Source organism: Colias eurytheme, chromosome 15 (genome assembly GCF_061535395.1).
Source record: "Colias eurytheme isolate Ceu_HAF_F1 chromosome 15, ilColEury1 Martin Lab GWU primary, whole genome shotgun sequence".
In the NCBI taxonomy this organism is placed as follows: domain Eukaryota; kingdom Metazoa; phylum Arthropoda; class Insecta; order Lepidoptera; family Pieridae; genus Colias; species Colias eurytheme.
In genome coordinates this window covers 11,855,630-11,879,381 of record NC_142994.1, presented here as the reverse complement: position 1 = coordinate 11,879,381, position 23,752 = coordinate 11,855,630, and the positions used below count along the sequence as shown (strand labels likewise).

General features: G+C 33.2%; 2 protein-coding genes across 2 annotated transcripts; both read right to left on the bottom strand.

Annotated features, from left to right (window-relative positions):
* Positions 1-890: 890 nt before the first annotated feature.
* Positions 891-23,752, bottom strand: LOC149902609 (beta-1,4-glucuronyltransferase 1-like). Its single transcript, XM_090110088.1, has 4 exons — positions 23,656-23,752; positions 22,463-23,379; positions 21,741-21,897; positions 891-1,410 (listed from the first exon to the last, which is right to left on the bottom strand). Exons 1-4 carry the CDS (start codon positions 23,707-23,709, stop codon positions 1,189-1,191), a joined length of 1,350 nt encoding a protein of 449 aa, XP_089966214.1. The 5' UTR covers positions 23,710-23,752; the 3' UTR covers positions 891-1,188.
* On the bottom strand, positions 2,428-10,340 carry LOC149902610 (uncharacterized). The gene is made up of 6 exons (XM_090110207.1): positions 10,330-10,340; positions 9,586-9,757; positions 9,124-9,212; positions 6,658-6,907; positions 4,909-5,058; positions 2,428-2,716 (listed from the first exon to the last, which is right to left on the bottom strand). The coding sequence occupies exons 1-6, from the start codon at positions 10,338-10,340 to the stop codon at positions 2,570-2,572; spliced, it is 819 nt and encodes a 272-aa protein (XP_089966333.1). The 3' UTR covers positions 2,428-2,569.

Genomic DNA, 23,752 nt, shown 5'->3' with positions numbered 1-23,752 from the left:
ACATCTCAAATTATTCCAAGTAAAAGAAAGAGACAGCACGTTCATTAACTAGACAATTGAAAAATCAGCTCAAAGACAACAATAGATTTGGCAGTTACATTGATTGAAATAAAACATTACATAATTTAATAATTAATTAGTTAGGTACATGTATAAGCTCTATAAGATTATAATTATATTTATACATGACATTTACATAATATACTTCTTAACATTTATATAAAATAAATATAATTTTCCCTACCATATACAATTGTTTTTGTGTCAAACTTCATGTTCACTTTAATGGCATTTCAATAAATACCCGTATTTATTTAGGTCGTGAACTGATATCAGAAAAACAGATTAATAAAAACATATTGATATGTGACCTTATTCTTTTCCATTGACAGGAATTTTTTAAACGCCGAAAATATCAATATGAGAATGATGAAATATGAAATGAATATTCAGGTCTGCTCGTATGATAAATCCTAAAAATGTGAATATCGCTGCTTGTGTTACGTTTTATTTTTACAAGATTTTCATTTTTATTTAAGGATTTTAGTATGGAGATTATAATATTATATAGGATTATGAAAAATATACTGAAAGGAATATTATTTTTTTAGAACCGCGAACGCTAGGTAACTTGGCTTAAAAACCCATAGTGACAACAAAATAAGCTCGTGATAAGGATAGAAAAGCTTGCATTATTTAATTTTATTGATAGTGAATATCTCAATTAGGTATATTTGAAAAAGTCCATTTTTCCGATTCTATGATAATAATATTACTGTTTGTAGCCTAATGTCACAAATAAACACATTAGTTACAAAATCATAGGTACTTATATGCGATGTTTAGGCAAAGCATGATATAAACATGAATAAAATTATATAAACTACAATAAACATTTATTAAACAATATCCTTTAACAATCTCTTAATACATAACACAAATTGTCTATTTACCTTGTTTTACTTAGTCCTATCTTTTAATAAATTTCACTATTTTACAATCACTTGATCACATTTCGCATCACAAAAGCACTGGCACGAAAAACATTTAAAACAGTCCCGATAAATCTGAACGTGTGGTCACAGTTCTAATTTTCACTGAATTCATGGACACTGAGTGTCAGAAGATTCTGAACAGTATAAAAATCGTCCAAATAAGGCCGGCTACACTCGCACGGCCTTGCGAGGCCTATGTTTTCTTCGCTTGGACACTCTTTCGCAGTAAGTGCAAAGGATCCTTTCTGTATCTAGCAAACAGTTCTCGCTTGAAGGCCTCGAAGTGTTTTCTGTTTTTTTCGTTCTGTTTTTCCCGCCATAGAGGGCGGTTGCGTCGCAATTGTAAGCCCCAGTGGATTGTGAATATGGGAGACAGAACTTTGAACTGGTAACCGATTAGGAACATTTCGTATACCTGTGAAATTGAAGGCGTTGGTAAGAATAAAAGGATATGAAGTAAAAATAATTATAAAATTATGAGCAAAAAATAATTAAATAAATATGCACCAGTTATCATCATGGAATATGAACGTAATAAAGAATAACCAATTTACGTTTAAATTATTTAAAAAAATATTAACTTTGACTTTGTTTTCATAAAAAAAAAATATTTTTATAAATATTACATATTAGACATAAATTCTTCAACAGTTAACAAACTGACAACATAACGTTTTATTTCGGTAGTTTTCCGTTTCGTGTTGTTTGTGTTTGGAATGAAGTCAATGGAAATCTACAAAAAATGTTAGCTTGTATTGTAAGTACTCATTCTGAGAAATGTTTTCAAAAAGAAATATCTTTTATTTTATAAAATATATAAATAACAAATCTGGAATCATCTTTGCCAACTCTGAACATTATAATAATTCTATAATCTATAATTGTTTTGATTCGAAAGTAGGCATTTTCTTATCGTCAATGCAATATTTTAATTATTTCATAAAATTAAGATTTTGGGTACATATTTCATTTGTTTTAAGACCTATGTATTTCAAATCACATTACTTAATTTATAGACAGGCAAAGAAAAGCAAAAGTCACCAATTTGTTTATTTAATCTTTATTCAGGATGTAGATACGCAACAAAGAAAACACATTTAGAAAAAAGTAACAAATTTATTTACAATACACAAAATAAATAAAACAGTCAACATAAAAGAGTTCGGCAAACATGCTCTATTTTTATCACAGACATTCCGATGTGAAATCAGCTTCGTTACAAAATGTAACTCTTATTTATATAGCAAAAATCCCATTTATCCATTTCATCTAAATACTTCTAGATGTTTCTAGAACCCAATTTTTCTTATTACAAAAGCTACACTGAAAATGGAATGGTTACAATTAAAACCTTATGATTACAATATAAAAAATATAAATAACTTTGACATTTTATATTTAATAAATCCAAGTACATAATATATGCAACAATCCTGCTAACCTAATAAATCCAAATATTCATTCATGAAAAGGAACTGTAAAAATTTCGTTCACGTAAAAACAGCCGAACCAATTTGTCCTAAATTTGGTAGAAAATGACCTATAAAAAATCTTATTATTCTAGTAGAATGACATTAAACTCCAGTAGTCTGCGTCACCCAGTCTCTCAAAGCGGCAATATTAGTGAAAACAGTGGGTGAGAGCGGTAAGGCACATCCTCTAGCAAAGGATACAACGCCAAATGCCGTGCCACGGAATACTGCTGGCCCACCGGAATCGCCCTAGAAAGAAAGCGAGTATTAACTGATCAAGTTGAATAGGTCAGTCAAGTATTGGTTTTGAAAATAGGAATAAAAATAACACAACATAGACCGGGAGATACTGACACAAAATTTCGAGTCATTTGTAACAGGATGGCGGTTCTACAGGGTTCTTAGTACGCAATGACAAAAAGAAAAATGATGGTGTGAACGCTGGTACCGGCGGCTTAGTCGCGTGGGCGTTAGTCGAACTCGTCGGAAAATAGCGAAAGTCAAACGATTTGTAACAGTATGGCACTTATTTTTCCTGTAAGTTTGAGGATCAACGAATATAAATACAAAATTTCAAAGTTCTAGGTGTTGGAAATCTTCACTTATATAAATTAATAATAAATTTATTTTTCAAGTATGACAGCACTTTTTCCCCCTACTAGAAGTATGGCAAATATAATAATGGTCACATTTTATCAAATACTCTCCAAAAAGCCAAATGCAATACTGGTACAAAAAGATAGGCGAAATAAAAAAATTTTGCAGATTTTCGGCGGTATGGCGACCATTTGGAATCGTCCGAAAAGTATGGCATGGCGATTTTCGTAAATGGCTGCACGACGATGGTTACCTGTGCAAAAGTTAGCTTGGTACAAATGGTTGAATAATTGTTTTTTTTAAATAAACACATTCGCGTCGGTATGGCGGGCTGTAAGTCATACCGGAAAAGTATGGCATGACACTACCGCCTACTTCTTTTTTATGGGCTATCGGTAAATTCTAAAATTTTTGTGTTACAAATCGTTTAACTTTCGCTATTTTTCCGACGAGTTCGACTAACGCCCACGCGACTAACCCACCGGTACCAGCGTTCACACCATCATTTTTCTTTTTGTCATTGCGTACTAAGACCCCTGTAGAACCGCAATCCTGTTACAAATGACTCGAAATTTTGTGTCAGTATCTCCCGGTCTAACAACAGAAATAAGTAACACTAACAACTTGTTGATGACTAATATTAAAAAAAATATAAAACAAACAATTTAACTAGCTCAGGATTCAGAATTCTACAGTTTTTTAGCCATAATAACTACTTCTCCAAACACACATTATGTGAACTCTAATACCAATAACCAATTTATCATGATTATACTACTTGATTATGTAGGTATGCATATTATAAACCAAAATTTAATTCATTGTAATCAATATTAATAACTCAGGCCCCGGAATCACAGACACAATAGAAAATCTATTGAGTCGTGGACCGATCGGGCCGTTCGGGGCTCAATGGGTTAATTAAAATTATTTTGCCCAGCAACATGATGAATTTAAATCACATTCATTTTTTTATATTAATGAATAAAGCATTTATCCCTAGCAAACGCAATTAGGTCGCGGTAAAAATACCACTCCAATACAGGCGACTTCCAACGCGCTAAAAATACGCTTCATTCCGTCTGTTTTCACCAACTAAATAAATAAATAAAATAGTCACATTATATTGCTATTACTTTTTCACTTGTATCTCCAAAGAATAGATTACTTAATTTTTGTCTTGAATTACTATTTCAGTTCAGTAATTTTTGTTCAATAAATTATAGAAAATAACAATAGCGAATACGGTCTTCACAATTCACTATTCTATTGTATTTAATATATAAATTATCAGAATTTCCAGTCTACTTAAATATTCGATGCTTAAAATGATATTTCAATCATTTTGGTATACACTATTTATTTGGACACAAATCTTTTAATTTAACTTTTGATAGTAAAAAAATGACAAACATTTTACTGCAATTGACTATACTAGTGACCTAGGATTCTTCATATCAAATCATATATTATTTTACACAATCATCAACAATGTAGATCAGCTGTTGCTCACTAAATATCTACCACTGGCTGTGCCCCGCGGTTTTACCCACAGTGCTCCGTTCCTGTTGGTCTTAGCGTGATGATATATGGCTATCTAACACCGAAAGAATTTTTCAAACCGGACCAGCAGTTCCTGAGATTAGCGCGTTCAAACAAACAAACTATTCAGCATTATAATATTAGTATGTGTTAGATAGCTCATTTATCGAGGAAAGCTATATATCATCACGCTATGGCCAACAGGAGTGGAGCCACGGTGGTGAAACCGCGCAGAGCAGCTAGTCATTAATATAAATGTCTAGTAGAAAGCTGTAATACCACATCTATTGTTCACTACAAACCTGACAAGAAGACACGCCACCAATCAAGAAGTGTCCGCCACAAAACATATTGTTGGTAAGAGCGTCTCCATAAGAAAGTTGGCAGAGCCAATGCGGCACCACGGGCACGTTGGCTTCCATCATGATGCGGGGTATCCTTTGACCGCGGGGCTGGAAGAAATTGGTCTTGTAGATTGTCCACAATCCCTACTAATATTATAAATTTGAAAGTAACTCTGTCTGTCTGTAACCCTTTCCCGATTAAACCTCTCAACCGATTTTGATGAAATTTGGCACAGACAATCTTTAGACCATGAAAAAGAACATAGGCTACCTTTTATCAAAACACCACGCGGGCCAAGCCGCGGGCGGAAGCTAGTTATAAATAAAAAGGTGTAGATAGGTTATTAGCTCTACGAAAGTAGTATGTCAAAATGTGAATTAAACACCTTTTTCCTAATTGCCTACTTCGCTTTCACGATATTTAAATTATGCCAACATATTTTGAAATCAAATCGTGTTTGCGTTAGAGTGCTGCTTTTAAAGGTCGGATGTTGTATTGGCATTTACACCTTTTTACTAATAATAACATTGACGGACATCTGCAAAAGTCTGAAATCTAAGTTCCTAGAAGAACTTAGATTTGAGTTATTTGCAAGATTTTTATTCTTCTATTCGAATAATACAAGGTATCTTTAGGCAAGATAAGATATTGTTGTGAAGTATACTTCATTTGTATCATTTTAGAAAGTTCTAGGTGAATATAGGCTTTGAATTTAAGGTAGGAAGAATTAAGAAACATGCTTATAGCGAGAGTTTTCCCTATGAAATAACGATAACGCATAAACAAATACTGATAACATAAATATAATTCGTGTAATATAGATATCCACTTAATTAAATTGATTGCAGAAAACTCAAAACTGGTAAATTTTATATGACTGCTACACTTTAAAATTTCAAATAAAGTTTCGAATTTGCTCGACGTTTAATAGAAGATATTAGGTAGGATTGAATTTCACGCTTTAAATCCAATATATTATATCGAATTGAGTAAAAATATTTTGTACTTACTCTACTTCAAAATTGTACTGTAGCTCTTAAAGTTTCGCAAGTACTTTTAAATCGTGCTGATGTTCTATCTATTTTGATGCTAGCTTTTTCTGGGCCAATCCAGTCTAGGTTTTATGTTTAGCAACCCTTAACTAATTGAGCTAGTTATAAAATCTAGATTGAGTATCTAATTACTAATTTTAATTTAGTTTAGAAATTGTTTGTACTTCTTTTATTGTTTGGCAAATTAAGTAATTGTGTTTTAATTGCCGGATAAAACTTCTAAAGTTTGCCTTTAATTATTCGACTGTAAAAATGAAATATTTTTCATGAAGTTTAGTTTTTTTTTTTAGTTTAGTTTAGTCTGTTTATGTTTATGAAAGCTATCTTCAAATCGTGTGGGGATGAGACTTCTATAAATAATTGTCAGTAAACATTAAGTATTCTTTCTGAATATTTATGGGCATAGCAAACAATAGAGCACCTAATGTTCTGGTCACCGCTTATAAACACTAGCAACAGATGTGCTTTGCCAGTGTTTAAGGTTGTATACACGAAGCATCAATCTTTATGGCGGCTTTGAATTCGTATGCACTGTAAACTAAAAAAATTGATATTATCTCTAGTATCTGCATGAACTTCCTCTCGTGACTAGCTTTCACCTTGAAGATGCTCCCTGTACTTCTTAATATAATCTCTTGAATTCTAAATACTTACAGCTGTCAACCCCCATCCCGTAACAGTAAGTCGAACCAGCGGGACTGCCTGACCCCGCCTTGGCAGCTGTATCGCTTGCACCGCGTTGCTGAACGTCAGCGGCTGAGCCAGTCTCAGCGCTGCGATGTCGTTGTCAAACCGCGGGTTACCGTACTGCGGGTGAACGGTTATGTTTGCTACGGGGACGATACGACCCCCGGAGTCGCGTCGTGTGCTACCGACGCGGAGACGAACGCGGGAGGGTTGGACGCTGGTAGAAAAAAAAATTTACAAGAACCTAATTGAAAAAGTTACAACTGAGAACTAACTATAAGTTAACGATAACTCAGAACGATTTGAATAATAAATAAGGTGATACCAAGGTGATACCAATGATACACTTTTCTGTCATACCTATGAACTAATTAAACTTTAAACTTTACTATTACTTTTAAAAGAAGATTTTAATCGTCATATTTTTGCCGAGAACAACCAAAGTACCTAAATCAAATTAGCTGTATTCAAAGAGTTTTGTAACCTTACAGAAATCTAATATAAATAAACGAGAGCGTAATATTATTGCAAAGACACACCAATGGAGTATTCACAGAGAAATAAACTGTACAAACTACTTCCTATCATCTCCATTCAGTCATTAAAAAGTCAGTTCATATATACAATACTAGTGGCCCGCCCCGGCTTCGCCCGTGGTACATATTTCGCAATAAAAGGTAGCCTATGTCCTTTCTCGGGTATCAAAATATCTCCATACCAAATTTCATGCAAATTGGTTCAGTAATTTAGGCGTGATTGAGTAACAGACAGACAGACAGAGTTAGGTACTTTCGCATTTATAATATTAGTATGGATTCTAATTTGTTTCAAACGTTCAAACAATGCTATAAGTTCAGCTAATTCTAAGAAAATCGTTCACTATAACATTTAGATTTTAAAAGCATGAAACTTCTTCGAAATAGCCCAGTTTATATCACAAACTTAAAGTACGTTCCAACGTGAACGTGAAGCGCAATAAATATAATTTTATATTATCCTAATAGCAACAATGCTTTTACACTTTGCACGCTCATAAAAGTGCAATTTTATGAAAAAATAACTAGAGGCGCGGCGCTAACTCTTTTTAGTTTTGCGTCCTTTGTTCCGTATCTGGGTTAATGTGTCAAAGACGTCGCCAACTTCTTATAAATAAATTTTAAACGCTATGAAAAAATTATGTTTACACAATGCGCGGGTTTCTCTGAATTGTATTCGATAATGCGTCGGCATAAATGAGCCGGGTCGAGCGAGAAACGTCGAGTGGCACGCTTGTAAAGGTGCGCGCTAGTGGAAATGCTTTCTGTGTTCCATTTAATAGGACATTTGACGTGGAATTAAAATCTCCATTTAGTGTGGTGAAATGCGTTCAAATGATGAAAGATGAATTAATGAAGCCACTGCAATTTGATCATATTATAGTATTTATACCTAAGACCTGAATCGTCGCTATTTATATAAACGACATATTTTACACCTAGATAACAGTGAAGAATTTTGACTCAAAAACCTTTAAAAAAAATAATATAACTAATGGAGAGTATTCAATTCCTTTTCTAAGAATTGTATTTTTGCATACAGAAAATCTAATAGCATACATAATAAAAACGAGCCCTTGATACACATCATTAAAAAGGAGAAATTCAAAACGGTAATCTGATATCTTCCTAGTACCGAGTTACATTAAAATCTCATCAAAAACTCTTAAAAATAACGCGAGAGTTCAAATTAACCATTACGTTATTCTAAAGTTGCGCTCGTGCCAACGCTGTAAACAGACAATTAAACTAGAGATAAAAATTCATAGCGATGCCTCAGTATTAATGAATATTTAACAACAATATAGCAGTAAAGCAGGCCTGTAAAAATACTCCTACAAAGAGTTGACTTCATACTTAATGTTATAAAACGTGAGTTTATTTGTTTGAACGAGCTAATCTCTGTAACTACCGCACCGTTTTGAATTGAATTTTTGTATTGGATTGTATTTATTTGTTATTATTGTATTGAAATGTATGTTTTAACGAGAAAGAAATTATGATATGCTAGGGCCGATTAGAGCATACATGTTGCTATGATATTTATTTTCAGTATTCCATTAATACTTTCGTCAAAATAATGTCCGCGTCGTTTGCACTCAATATTATATCTAATTTTAACATAATTTAACTATATCTCAAGCTACTCACACACACACAAACTCTCATAGTAACACCACTGCCCCCCTAGTCAAGTGGCTTTCTGTTAGCGTAGCGTTCAATAGAATAGACTACGAATGTATGAGATTGACGTAGGCTGTAGATAAACGTATCTACAGGTTACGTCAATCTCATACATTCGTAGTCTATTCTATTGAACGCTACGCTAACAGAAAGCCACTTGACTAGGGGGGCAGATAATAATAAACGTAACACTAACATAAAATAATATACTCACTTTTGAACGCAGTGTGCAGCAGTTAACACGTAGTTGGGGCTTATGATAAAACCGCCGCAGAACGAGTTCCCATTTAATATCATCGACACCTGGAAACATTTTGTTTTTACACATCGAACTACGTAAATTAAATAATATTATGGCACGGCAGTTTGTCTTTATGTACCATAATGTGGAGAATTTATTAGATTGTATATTTTAATCTTTCCGCGATAAAAATAAAAAATGTTTTTTAGATAGAGGAATATTATGCGATCTTGAGTATAATCAGAAAGAATACATACTGTATTTTTCAATTGCTTTAAAGAAATAATTGAAACATTTTATGAATTGAATAATTTTACGTACATATTATTTCAATGATTATTTCTTTTCCATCTTCATAACCCATTAATTACACTCAATCAATACTAAAACAAAAAACCAACTAAAACCTAGACAACTAAAACTCCTAGCCCTTACCTGATAGGGATGTCGATTAATAGAGCTAGCTCTTCCTCCAATAATCTGGCCATTGAGTTCTGGACACACAGCCTCCAGCTCCAGATGTTGGGACAGGTCAAGTTCTGGGACCTGTTCATCATTGCAGCACTCGCCTTCTGTCGCTTCTTGCAGATCTACAAATGGTATTAGACTTAGGGGTTCATGTGTTTTGAAATGTTCAACATAAGCGTAAGCGTTTTCAATAAATAAACAAAATATATTTATAAGCTATTTTTCAAAAGCAACAATTTTATCACATGTTACCTATTTAATTATGACTTAGTAAAAAAGAAGTAGGGAATTCCGCATAATTCCAAATCTGTGTATTTATTTTGTTTCTTTAATGTTTGTAAGTAATCACTAATTAATAATTTGTTTTCGTACAATGATTAACCTCCATGATATAATTTCTCTGTTACTAATAAGCCACTCTTAACATTTTACCCATGCAATCTCTATAATTTCATACACATTCTTTACGCCTTATACATTGTAGCCAAACATAAATAAGGCTGTGCACACATATCCAAAAGCCACAAAAAGTCACTCACCAACTCCGCTCACGAGGCACAGAACAGCCAAAACTATCAACCGCATGATAGATCGGACCAATTATCACTTGAACACTGCACTCTCTAGGTCTCAGGCCAGACCACGGTTGCCCAACTGCAACCGCTTGAACTGGCCGCGACCTTTTGTTACCAATCCGGTGAAAAAACTCACCAAACTTCCATTTAACTAGGATTTATAATACGTCCTCTATCGTCCATGAATCGTTTTGTTATGGAAAGGGAAATAAACTGGATCAAGGAAATAATATCACTTCCTTCTTATATAACAAGAAAGTATATATGTAGGTATTAGGTACCCGCATGACTTCGTCTGCTCTCAAAAGAAATTCAATCAACAATTCTTTATTTGGAACAAATATTTATAAATTTCCCATTTGATAATATGTTCATAGACGCATCAATCGTATTGGTTCTAGCGTAAAGTTACATAGCCAAAATCCTCGGTCGTCCAGTAATAACGTACAAAAAATAAATTTAAGTCAGGTAGGAAAATCTTGAGATTAGCGAGTTCAAACACCTCTCCAAACATACATATAAAAAGAAGTATGTCTTGTCAATTATTACACTCAAATGGTAATACATATTATGATATTAATATGAAGAGCCCTTAGTAGAGCCATTTTTGTAGATAAAAAAACTTGTATTAAAAAGCTTGCATACATATTAACTCGGGTAAAATTAACTTAGCTATGCAAATGATATTGAACTAAACTTGATGATCACGATGTAAGTATACAATATTGATACAGATTCTGTAAGATTTGAAAGAAGCTCCTCAAACTTGACACTTATAACTTTTACAAGTGTTTATGAATAGTCACTTTTTAGACCACCACTGATAAGGCAAGTCACTTCAAATCATAGACCAATATATAATTTACAAAGTAGATTATAATAACATTAATTCTAAACTGAACAAACGCCATAATATTGGTTTAACGATGAAGTAACTCCAACAATGTGATCTAAAACGAATTCGTGCTCAACCTTAAACATTGCTGTTTAAAAATAACCTACGCAATGGATTGAGCGGTTCAAAGTAAAATTATGCCAAAAATTCATTGATTTTCTTATACAATATTTTGAATATAAGTCAAGAGGCACGTGGAAGAATTACCTATAGATCTAGGTATATAGATATTACTTCTCAAATATTCTACATGATTAATATTTTAAAGCATTTCTAAAGAGATGTTTATTTGAGTTTAAGATTGAGTTTACATCATCAACTAAACAATATGCAAAGAATGTTCGATTTTGTATTCCCGCCAATAATTTATATCAGCTGCTCAATAAACAATGTGCATTATGACGTCACGGTGATGACGTAATCACACGTGTTTAAAATAGCCGTGGCACGGAGTCTGGGCGGGCGGCGGGTGTATCGTAAAAATATAAACGACCCGATTACACTAATATAACAGTATTTCTATCAGGTTTTCCGTGGAGGCGTATTTTCATGGGACATTTGTGTTTAATGACTGAAATTTTCCGATGTAGCTTACAATGTACCTAATATTATTTTGTGTGTATTCGGTTACTTATAATTATATGGTTTATTATAATTACATTTGAAGATTAAATTATTATAATAATTAAAGAGATATTAAAGAGTAAAGCTGTTTTATGTGTGTGTGCTGTTTCAGTTTCCAATTAACTTCGTTTACCGGAACATATAATTTACAACACAATACTTATAAAAAGTCAGAAATCATTTATTGTGTGTTAAATTAACATAAAAAAATGAAAATATCATAACTGATTTATTATCATTATTGTGTTCTATTTTTAAAAGTAAATTCAATCGAATTACAGAACAAAAACATTCAAAAATATTGTTCAATATAGGATAATTAATTAGCTTGCTCTATTATTGTTTTTCTTTTAAAATCTGTTTCCAAGAACTTATCATTAAAAATTGTTATAAAAATATAACGTCATTTATTATTTGAAAAGCGTTGCCATTTTCAACAGGTTATATTTCAAAGAAATATTGGTATTTAGATTATAATTAGATTATTACATTTTTTGTTCAATTGTTTTACCTTAAATATTTCGTGAAATTTATGTAGTTGAAGGTGATTATTAGCTAATTGATTTTTTTGTTAGAAACATTACATTTTTATTCGTATTTTATCTGAACTGTTATGAAAACAGTTTGTAATATTCTAATAGCCCAATTAAATATTTAGCATAGATATAAAAATTGCGTATGAAATTTAAGATTTTCCGATTTTATTAAGCCTCTAATTTAAAATGATATTTCTTATAAAATTCTACATAATAAAGAACTGTCCAATTTATTATAATAAAATAAATTCACAGTTAAAATAAATACATAAACAACACTAGAAGATACATTCATCTTTATTTAAATATCGCGCAAGAAACCGCCAGAAACTACTCGTAGTTTGTTACAAAAACACGCAAATCCAAAATCTCAAATACGAAAATGTTCTTCGCGAGTTATTTAAAACGCACTGTAAATGCAAATATATACAGTCGAATAGTTTACCGTCGTTTGTTTCCACGGGTATATTTTATTTAACAGATTCCAGGAGCATGAAATATGCACGTTGAAATAAAAATTTTCGTGTGAAAAAGTCAATCCGTCTGCGCTCGCAGGTGGATATTAAATTGTTGGAAATTGATTGTACGCATATCGATTATTGATGCTGATGATTCATCGGCCTTCACCTGGCTCCTGCCGGTGGACCGTGACGCTGGGGTCTACGATACTAGACGAAAGCGGATAATAGTTTAGCAGGAACATTATAAATATTTCTTGCCGCTCTAGCAAGTTTGAGCCAGAATATAAATGAAAAAGAAGGTATTTAGATTCAGGGATGGTATAGCTATCGACTGTGAAAGTATTTTCAAAATCAGTTCAGTGATTATTAAAATATTCCCACTTCTATGTTTATTAAAAATCTCTCTCTCTCTCTCTCTCTCTCTCTATGTTTATCAAAAATATATTATTTGATTTTTTTACATTATGTCAACAAATACAATGTTCAAAATATAAACTACTAGCGGTCCGCCCGTGGTACATATTTCGCAATAAAAGGTAGCCTATGTTCTTTCCCAGGGTCTAAAGATTATCTGTGCCAAATTTCATCAAAATCGGTCCAGTAGTTTATGCGTGAAAACCATACATACATACATACATACATACATACAAACCTTTCCTCTTTATAATATTAGTATAGATAGCAAAATGGTGGTGTTATGTCGCCATAAGCTCTTTTACTAAGAGATGGGTCCTATTCGGTACATGATGTGAGACTTTTCATTCATTAAAAGCTTTAGAAATTATTTAATTTTATATTTCCGCTACCGCTTATCACTTAATCTCTGTTATTGGCTGAAGTTTAGTTTGCAGTGTCGACTGCAAATTAATCTTATTTGTTCCAATGACATTGTAGCGTAATTGCGAATTTCTCATTAATAACACTATCATTATTTCGTATTGAAATTAAAGTGGCTTAACCTATGAATTTGGTTGCTTTATTATTTTGATCACTTTTGATGTGTCATTTGATGTATTGTATGTTAAACATGATTTTGTTTGCATTATCGAAATAATATGTTTTATTATTACGTGCATTGTTGTTTAATTTCCTAAGTACAATATTTTCTTACATTAATATAATGTAGGGTGTAATGTACCCCGGTTCTATATTATTATTAATTTATATTATTAATAAAAATTGTTAATTAATTACAACCTACAAACTATTGTAAAGTATCACATTACAAATGCGCAAGACAATGTTTTTATTGTTAACCATAATTGTGGTTTTAGACCGCACCATTGCACCTAAGGAATGGCTAAACATTGCACCCAATGCAAATATTCCATTATATAACAATTTGCTGTTTTATAATACGGAAAGTACAATGAGAAAGAATAGAAAATACATCTGAATGCAACAATAGAGAAATTTCAAAAGAATTAATTTACTCAATAATCAGTCGTGCTGTGAAATAACCATTCAAAGCCAGACATGTTACATCAAATTAATTTCTAATTTTCTTGTCCATTTTAAAATACAAAAGATGTATTAAATCGAGAGAATTAATATTTCTAAAGATTTAATTCGATACCACAGAATACAATATAATAGTAGCTAAACTCGATACTCTAATCGTAAACTTAATTATGACTTTTTCTCATACTTTACTCCATTTGAAATTATTGCACGCCTCATAAGCGAAGCGTTGAGGTGGGTACTACTGTCACTTCGCGCAAAACATCTGATTTTTCAAACTTAAAATGTCTTTATGTATCATACATTGCACTTGTAAGATAATACATACACACACATATTAAGAAAAAACACTATTTTTAACGTTCATGATATTTTTGATGTCATTTTTGTTATTTAAACTAGTTAAAAAACAGTTTAAAAAAGTTCTGTCTTGGACGTCCGTGTGTCTGTATGTGCGGATCCTTTTTCTTGTTAACACGATAGCGACCGAAATACTTTACTAATCGAGTCTTTTTTTTTCTCTTACGCTTGAGTATGCTCAGGAATAGAACCCTTTCATTTTTCAGGGTCTGATTCGATGTGGTTTAATTGTTATTAAATAAACAAAAATAATAATTAATAAATATTTATTAAAAAAAAATTATGAGGCGTGCACTTTTGGATTTTCCAAATTATTTGATATTTCCATACATTTTTTCAGTACATATTTCACTAGATATATCTATCATGCCAAACACATTATTTTTCACAAACTTTAGTCTATACAAACAAACAGACATTCATATTTACCATATTAGTATTGTATAGATATGATCTGGAAGAAAAGTAATAAGTAAGAGGCATATTCTATGAAATTCTTCCCTGTTATCGAAATATTTAATAGGGGTGGAAAACTTTTATCGTTCTTTCATTTATAAACTTGAGAGATAAAATTAGTATTCTTGGGGTGTAGTAATTTTACAGTACAATGGGTACTCCGCGAATAAAGTTTAAATTAAAGTTATGGGAATACAAGACTTTACAACCGAATTATAAGGCAGTTTATTCGTTTTTATTGGACTCTGTTAAAGTAGCAAAACTTTGGATACATTGTATTTTCATTTATACGGCTACCTCGGGTGTTTGTTAATGTAATAAAGCGTAGGAAAATTCATAGTATTTCGTGATCAACATAATTTTGAATGTAATATATAAATTACCCCATCAAAGATGGCTGAAGATCGAATTTCGAGCATCTAATAATTGCAAACCTAGCAATTTTTTTAAGAATAGAACTTGCATCTACACTACCTAACCTACTAGGTACACTACATATTATTTAACAAAGTTCACCGCGTCTGTCTGTTCTGTTCACGATAAACCCAAGAACTTTACCATGTGTACCAATGATATTATAATAGTTATGTAGAAAAAAATCTGAATAAAAACTTAAATACACGCTTCCAAAATACGACCCACTGTAAGTATATGAATAACATTTACACAGGTTTTGATAACTAATAAATAAATTTTCACACAATTATTCAAATGTTTTGCACTCCTATCCCGCGAGTGTCGGGTTACAGCGCGTTCCCGAAATAGTCACACTATTTTGAACGTGGACAAGCGAGCGTGGCCCACTCCGACATTTTACTTTTATCCCACGATACGGACGGACGTTACAAGAATTCTAATGTTCATTTCATTCCTTCATTCAATAAGAAGTTCGGAATCAAAACAGACGCTCGGGAACGCAATATTTACACAATATTGAATGCAATATTGATCTATTATTACTATAGAATGTTTTAAGATTATATTTACTGCATTTAATATGTTTGGCCGTGAACTAGGATTTAGTTTGGCGTATTCGTGAAGATGCCATTAAACATGACGCTATGCAACAGCAGTTGTTATAGGGTGAAATATCTCTGATACCACCTTCGATTCCGAGATTATTTTTTATCAAACTTTTGAAGTGAAACTTTTTTAGGCTCGTTGAGAGTAAAATTTCAAGGTCGCATGGCAATACCATGGTAAGACGACGATTTTGGTATCTTTGAACCTTGCCAATTTAGTTTCACTTCTGACATGTGTGCTCGAGTCTCGACGCACACGGTCTTTTTTTAAGTTGTACCTAAATTTGTGTGATATATTTCTTATGTTTCACATATTTTTCTTTATCACGTTTGCATCCGCGTTTAGCTATACCTACACGTCTTTCCAGAACACGATGTTCTCTATTAAAGTTGACACAATTTCACTGCCATTTCTTCTCACAAATCTTATTTTAAGATCTTAGTATTATTTAACTCGCATAACATCCCTTAACCCCACAAGACTGACTCATCAAATTTATTAGCTTTCACAAATTGTGAGCTAACGTCACGGCAAAGCGGTGGGAGCGATAGATTTGTGCAGTTGTCTGCCAAATGGTTCTGTTTGGCTCTACTCCACGACATACAGCGTGTTACATCACTTACGGCCCTTAGAATGGGCGCCAGTGTAAAACATTGGGTAATTATACGTACAATAATTACTATTAGTCATCGGTGCTGAACGCCAGCTCTAAAAGCATAGTTGGCTCTTCTTCGTTATATGTATATGCATTTGTTTTAATTGTAATGTGAATCTAAGAGTGAATTCAAACTAACAGAGTTATTCTTGCTGCTTATTTAGGGAATGCTTTTGAATCGTCATATCATACAATAATAAGGTCCTGTTAGATAATGAATGATCATTATCCAACAGATATGACAAGCATGATGACAACAGCTTGATGACAAGCATGGAAGTTCTATTCATGTGTGTTTTTTGTCATTTCGTGGCGACGTGCGTGGCGAGAGAACTATTTTTTATATGATCTCTTCGTTAAATATACGGTAACCCCATCCGTACCTTATTTATCCTTAATTATCTGCACTAATATTATAAAGCGGAAGGGATTGTTTGTTTGTTTGAACGCGCTAATCTTATAAAGTATTGGTCCGATTTGAAAAATTCTTTCAGTGTTAGATAGCCAATTTATCGAGGAAGGCTATATATTATCATCACGCTAAGACCAACAAGAGCGGAGCTATGCGGGTGAAACCGCGGGGCACAGCTAGTCTGCTATAATTTACAAAGTAAGTTAATTTTCAAAGTATCAGTCACTACCTAATTACCTACATTTGTTCACAGGCATTGAACTAGCTACCTACCAAATCTCTCCTTAACAAAAAGACACCTCCGTACTCCACAAAGGCTACGCCTACCTTCCTATAATCCATAATCCGGCATCCAATGTATTCGAAACGGCGAAAACTCATTAATCGGATTCAATAACCCAGTAGCGCCATCTATAAATTTCGGCGTGAGCAATTACTCGCCGGCGCTGGACAAAAAGCCATGTTATTTATTACGATGATACGATCCCAATCTCTTTTGCACGCCTCATAAGCGAAGCGTTGAGGTGGGTACTACTGTCACTTCGCGCAAAACATCTGATTTTTCAAACTTAAAATGTCTTTATGTATCATACATTGCACTTGTAAGATAATACATACACACACATATTAAGAAAAAACACTATTTTTAACGTTCATGATATTTTTGATGTCATTTTTGTTATTTAAACTAGTTAAAAAACAGTTTAAAAAAGTTCTGTCTTGGACGTCCGTGTGTCTGTATGTGCGGATCCTTTTTCTTGTTAACACGATAGCGACCGAAATACTTTACTAATCGAGTCTTTTTTTTTCTCTTACGCTTGAGTATGCTCAGGAATAGAACCCTTTCATTTTTCAGGGTCTGATTCGATGTGGTTTAATTGTTATTAAATAAACAAAAATAATAATTAATAAAAATTTATTAAAAAAAAATTATGAGGCGTGCACTTTTGGATTTTCCAAATTATTTTGTAACTCTAGTGGGTTGTAAATTCTGTTGCGTTCATAGTTCCAACGGTTGTAGCAATAAAACGCTGATAAAACTGATCGATTTGCTCCACTTTTTGTAGCTGTTATCTATTGATTAATCCTACTTCCTGGTATTTTTAATTTGATATTTTGTTGTTGCAAAGATGTTTGTAGCAATTGAAAACAAAAACTGGAACTGAAAGTTTTCGTTTTTGGCTTTTTCGTACATAATAATATCATGTTACCTATGTTTTATATTATTATATTGAAACATATATTATATTATAAACAGCAACGATAAAGTAAATCTAATGTAGATAATAATTACAGTACCTAGGTTTATTTTTAAAAACTGAATTAGTTCTATTTATACAAAAAAGTATTAAAAACATGCAGAAGAGAGAAGTAAACCCTTCTTCTACATAATGATAGAGCAAAAATAAAATTTCGAGTAGATAAAAAAAAATATTCAATTTGATATTTTTGGTTTAATGGCATTCAAATGCTTTATAAATATAAATTTATAAAGAACAGAAAAAAAATTATATTCTTTATAAATATATATAAAAAAAACGTGTGGCACTCGGTGACTGCCGCAGTAAAGCTATTGCATAGCATGCCTTCAAGCCACACCTCCGAGCCCGTCGGAGTGGGGATCGTGAGGTTTTTTCGTTACGGAATTTCTCGATTCGGTCCCCGCGCTCAAGGCCCGCGATAGAAGTTATGCAATAGCTTAAAAATATTCATATAAAAAATATACACCCCTCAAAAAACATTATTCAGCATATCTTCAAACATCCCATATCAAAAGTTATGGCGTCATTATAAATTCAAAATGGCGTCGCGGATAGCAAGCAATGGGCCATTAAACATGCGAATAGCGGATGCCGGTGCGCAGCGTCACAATAAACTATTATTGAAACAGCTTTACAGCTTGTACGTCAGTCGTATCCTTCAAAACTTGCTCATTATTGTATAGCAACATCCTGAGTGCAGAAATGTGTAGGCATGTCGGAATTTATACTTTAACTAAAGCAAAAATGGCCTATGTACTAATCAAAACTATAATTCTTCATCTCCCTTTTAAATTTTTTACTAATCCTATCTGCTTGTTTTGCGTGAAAGAATTATAAACATATCTGACTAAAATATATTCATCTCACAAATTTAAAGACTCTACCATATAATATTAATAGGGATTCTGCCCGCGATACAGTCTACGTACTAGGTTTATCCCAACCTAACCGTAACCATAATTTTGACCATAACTTTTTACAATATAATATGTTTGAGTTATTGTAGCAGGAAGTTCACCGGGAGACAGGCGTATAACTCGGCCCTGCTTCACAGGAAAAAAAATGTCTACCTACTAAATACTACTAGTTGTTTGTTTATTGTACTACTACCACCTACTCTGCCCGGATTGAACCTTGATAAAAAGTATCAATTCGTTAATCCAAGTCATAAGGCGATATTTAATACGAACTATACGACAAACTTTTCGCATAACTGTGTGATTAATATAACAACTCATAAACTTTCACATTTAAAATAGTAATGGGATTATTTTTATAGCAATGTACGTAATTTTTAAACATTTAAGAAGCTATAACGATAAATAATGCAGCATTAGTCTGTAGGTACAAAAGTCTGGAATGAACAAGTTTTAAAAGTAGGAATTGCTTTTTTTAACTATCTACATAATTTTATTTTCTCCTTTTTTTTAATGAAGTTTACTCGAGCGGCACGCTGGCTAAGGCGAGTCGAGCGTCACGAAAAATCCTCACGACACTTTTGCGCCCTTCGCTACGCACTAGAGCAAAAGTGTATTAGCATTCCTTCACTAAGCACTCATATCATCATGTAACTCCTAAATTAATTTAAAAATTACCTAATTTATTTAATTATACATCCTATAGGTAATACTAATATTTCAAACGAAAAGGAAATTCGTTCCAATCGGGTGTCCCACATGTGACACCTCAGACATTTTTATTTTCTGATTAGTATTTTTAACTGTAAATTTTTTAAGGAAGGTGCCATTATGAAAGCTTGTTTAGAATATAGACTTGTTTAGAATATAGGTTCTGGTTTGCAAGTTCCACTTGTTAACCGTATTACATAGGAGGTTCTTTTATATAGGATATGACAGGAAAAGTCTATGTCCAGTGTTCCAGCGCTTTATCAGATCCGAAGTAACAATGAAATAGGTCGCTGTTGGCAAATTGCCAATACACCTCCTACGTGCCAGAGCTAGGGATGGCAACCAACGGCACAATATCAGAAATAGATATTAAATAAATAACATTGTTCTTTTGGCGGCAAATAACAAGCGCCAGTCTCCCCTCTCCCCCTTTTATCTTCAACCCAAAATATACACCATTGTTGGCAATGAATGTGTTTTGTTAATTTTTTATCAAGCACGATTGGCATGGGTTTGCATGCCAAATTGACAAAGTATGGCATTTTTGAGTTGAATATAATTTCCGGCATATATATAGTTTTGATAAAATATACGATTGTTTTTCACCTGCGTAAAAAAGAGGCATTTGATTCAGAAATATCAAAAATCAATAACATACGTCGATATTACCCACTTGCGCATTGTAAAATAACTTACAGATCTAATTAGATACTATACCTAAATTAAAATAAAACTCTTTCTATTAGAAAAAAATTGTTTACTGGCGTAATCTGAACAATTATTATTTTTGTGTTGGAATTTGGATATTACTTGTATCGAGGATATAAAATATCGCTTCTACTTCTGCTTCTACTTCACGCTTACCAACCATAGAAGCAGACCATCATTTTTGCAAAAATAGGGAAAAATGTTCCTTTTGAGAGCAAATGAAGTACACAGGTCAACTTGTTTCTAACAAACGGTGTTAGAATTTCTAGTATTTAGCAGTATAACACTAATTATTTTGAATGACAACCCTAGCCTGACCTAATTCCAGACATGCAGTTATTTAGATTAAATGTATTAATGTCTGATTAACTGGAAGATCACCTCTATACGACACGCTTTTATTGCATAAAGATGTTCAGAAGATGCAATATAGTATAAATTAACGTAACATGAGTTCCGGCAGTGTTTACCGCTGCATATGAAATCGTCATTTGTTTGATGTTAAGTCGACCTTATATACTGAAACACTGCTTTTTACTATGCATCAGAAATAAAAATTGTATGTAAGTACGTTTAATTATAAAAGTAAAAGTACACACGTGTAAAAAATATAAAATCGTTCCAATTATTAAATTTGTAACTACCAAAAATGTGTCCAGACGGACTGCTTTAAAAAAGTGATGTGCAATAAAAATCTTTATATATTTTTCGGTTCATCATGATGCTACTGTAATGATTTACAGCGGTTTATAAACACATAACAAACACAATCTGTTGAATCATACACGTGATTTTCACGATAACACGCGCAAGTAAAGATTGGCATCCTTTAGTAAAAACTAAAGAGTATTGCATGCTTTAGCCTATTTTCAACTATCGCACTGCTCAATTTGAAATTACTTGTTCAGCTGTAAAAATATATTGTCGAATTTATATTAAAATGTAGTTATATAGTACCTAGTGACGAATGCCGATAACATAAATAAACAATTAAATTAAGTATGTACTATGCAAATTGCGAATCTATATCATAATTGAACATTTTCCCTAACATCAAAAGCCATACCTGCGTGTTCCTCGTGAAGCCATACCCCAGGAACCTCTCATCATGAGGTGGAACAGTATCTGGAGCCACGTAGAAGGGCTCGTACAGGAGTTCGAAGTTGGTGACGTTATGGCTGATGTGCGTCTCCAGGCTTTCGTTGCCGCCTGTTGATTCCCATCTAGAATATTATGGTTTGTTAATACGAACTTTTTGTAATAAGACACTGTAAGTTGTATAGCAAAATAATTACGACAAATTATTTATTACGTGCAAATTTACTTAAGCTATCAACGCAAAAAATAAATCATTTTGGAAATTTTACGGCATTAGAATACTATCAGAATATGAACTTTTCTTTTTATTAATGGTTAAAACATCTTGTAAACTATCGAATAATTATAAAATCATAGCTTTCAGATAAGGACATTCATAATATTATGTTTACGTCATAGAGTTCAGAGTTTAAATTCGCGAAAAAAATGAACTCAAGCGCTAATAAAATCAGCAACATAATATCTGTGGTAATATTTTGTATCAAACGAAGTTTTAAAAAGCGGTGTTGAATTTCTTTATATCCAAAATTTATAATAAATTCTTATCCAAAACCAAAATCGATTCAAGCCCTTCTATGAATAGCTAAAGAGTTAATCTAAGTATATTCCTCTGCTGACATTTATTTCATTTACGATAACTCGCACGCGATATTAACACGTAAGCTGAATTTGCTTGCGTTATTCACTAACCTTGTAAAATTGGAAGCGTACTGATTATAAATAAACACTTTTCTATGAAACGGTATCGCTAACTTGCTCTTCGACAGCCGCAGCAGTTCCTTTTTATTGGGAGGAAATGTCGCTACACGTTTGTCCAACTCATATGTCGGCACCACATACGCACAAAGCGGACATTTTGGAGTATTTAATAAAAATTTATCCAGCTCCTCCGCCATTCCTTTTGACGGCACTATGTCAATATCGACCAAAAATGTATAGGCAGAGTGACAATTCTTTCTAGCTAGGTTTCTTAAATGATTCTGGGGGTATGGATGCCTTGATCTCCAAGATACAGTCTCTGCTCGTCTTTCCCCCACGGGTAAAGGCTGTGCGTCGCAATTTTTCGCCCAAACTGGCAGTGTACCCTGCACACCAGGCTTCGCGATCGGCATAGCTGCATGCATCGCTATCCTCGAATATAATTCTGGCTGACATCTAAACAACCACATTGCGAATGCACGTAAAAGCCTCAATTCGTCTCCAGCTACGAAAACCGCTACGGATATCGGTCCGGACCAGTGTGCAGCGATCCTTAATAGCTCATGCAATCTTTCGATGGAACTCTGCGTGGCCAAACAGACTTGTCTGTTCGCGGAAGCTTCGACATACATGTCGCCGACTGCGACGTAATCGAACAGTTTGAAGGACCGTGACCCGTCCCATCTTCCCAGATTTAAGTCTATACGAGAAATTGGGTCATCGTCTATGGCGGTGTTTGAGGCTGTTTCAAGACATGGCTCGCAAGTCGCCTCAACTACGGCGGGTGGTATAGTGCTGGGTGAAGGACAAGACGCTGGTCGCAGGAGCCACATGTTAGCAGCTGCATTGTAGATGACGAGAGCGACTGCCGCTAGCGTGACGAGACTCCACTGTAACCGCCATCGCCACTGAAATTCAAAATAATGATATTCTTTTAGTTTTCAATACATCGCTATAATTTCATCTTAATTTTTTTACTAATAAAAAGTGGTTGTAGCAATTATTTCCCACTATTATAAAATAATATGTTATAACTATAGCAATAATTTTTTTTTTCAACAAAAATTAATAATTTATATTTATTATCTGTGCAAAAGTCAAACGAAAAGATAACCATGTAGTCTTATAACTTATTCCAAATTTAAATTTTTGGCCCATGGTGCAGTTTTTTAGCAAGTACTTACAATTTTGTCCCTTCTTATCTTCGCCATTGGTCTTTGCAATCCGTTAAAACGCATTATTTCAGGCTGACATCACCGTTGATACTTGCATACTTTTGAC

What these genes read in the sequence shown, in the direction of transcription:
- LOC149902610 (XM_090110207.1), bottom strand. An exon ending in TTAATCGACATCCCTATCAG is followed by an intron (nt 9,213 to 9,585) that starts GTAAGGGCTAGG and finishes AAATGTTTCCAG; the next exon opens with GTGTCGATGATATTAAATGG. An exon ending in GCTGCACACTGCGTTCAAAA is followed by an intron (nt 6,908 to 9,123) that starts GTGAGTATATTA and finishes TTTTTCTACCAG; the next exon opens with CGTCCAACCCTCCCGCGTTC.
- LOC149902609 (XM_090110088.1), bottom strand. Translation starts at nt 23,709, where the DNA reads ATGCGTTTTAACGGATTGCAAAGACCAATGGCGAAGATAAGAAGGGAC. An exon ending in AGATAAGAAGGGACAAAATT is followed by an intron (nt 23,380 to 23,655) that starts GTAAGTACTTGC and finishes TTTGAATTTCAG; the next exon opens with TGGCGATGGCGGTTACAGTG. An exon ending in TACGCTTCCAATTTTACAAG is followed by an intron (nt 21,898 to 22,462) that starts GTTAGTGAATAA and finishes ATAATATTCTAG; the next exon opens with ATGGGAATCAACAGGCGGCA.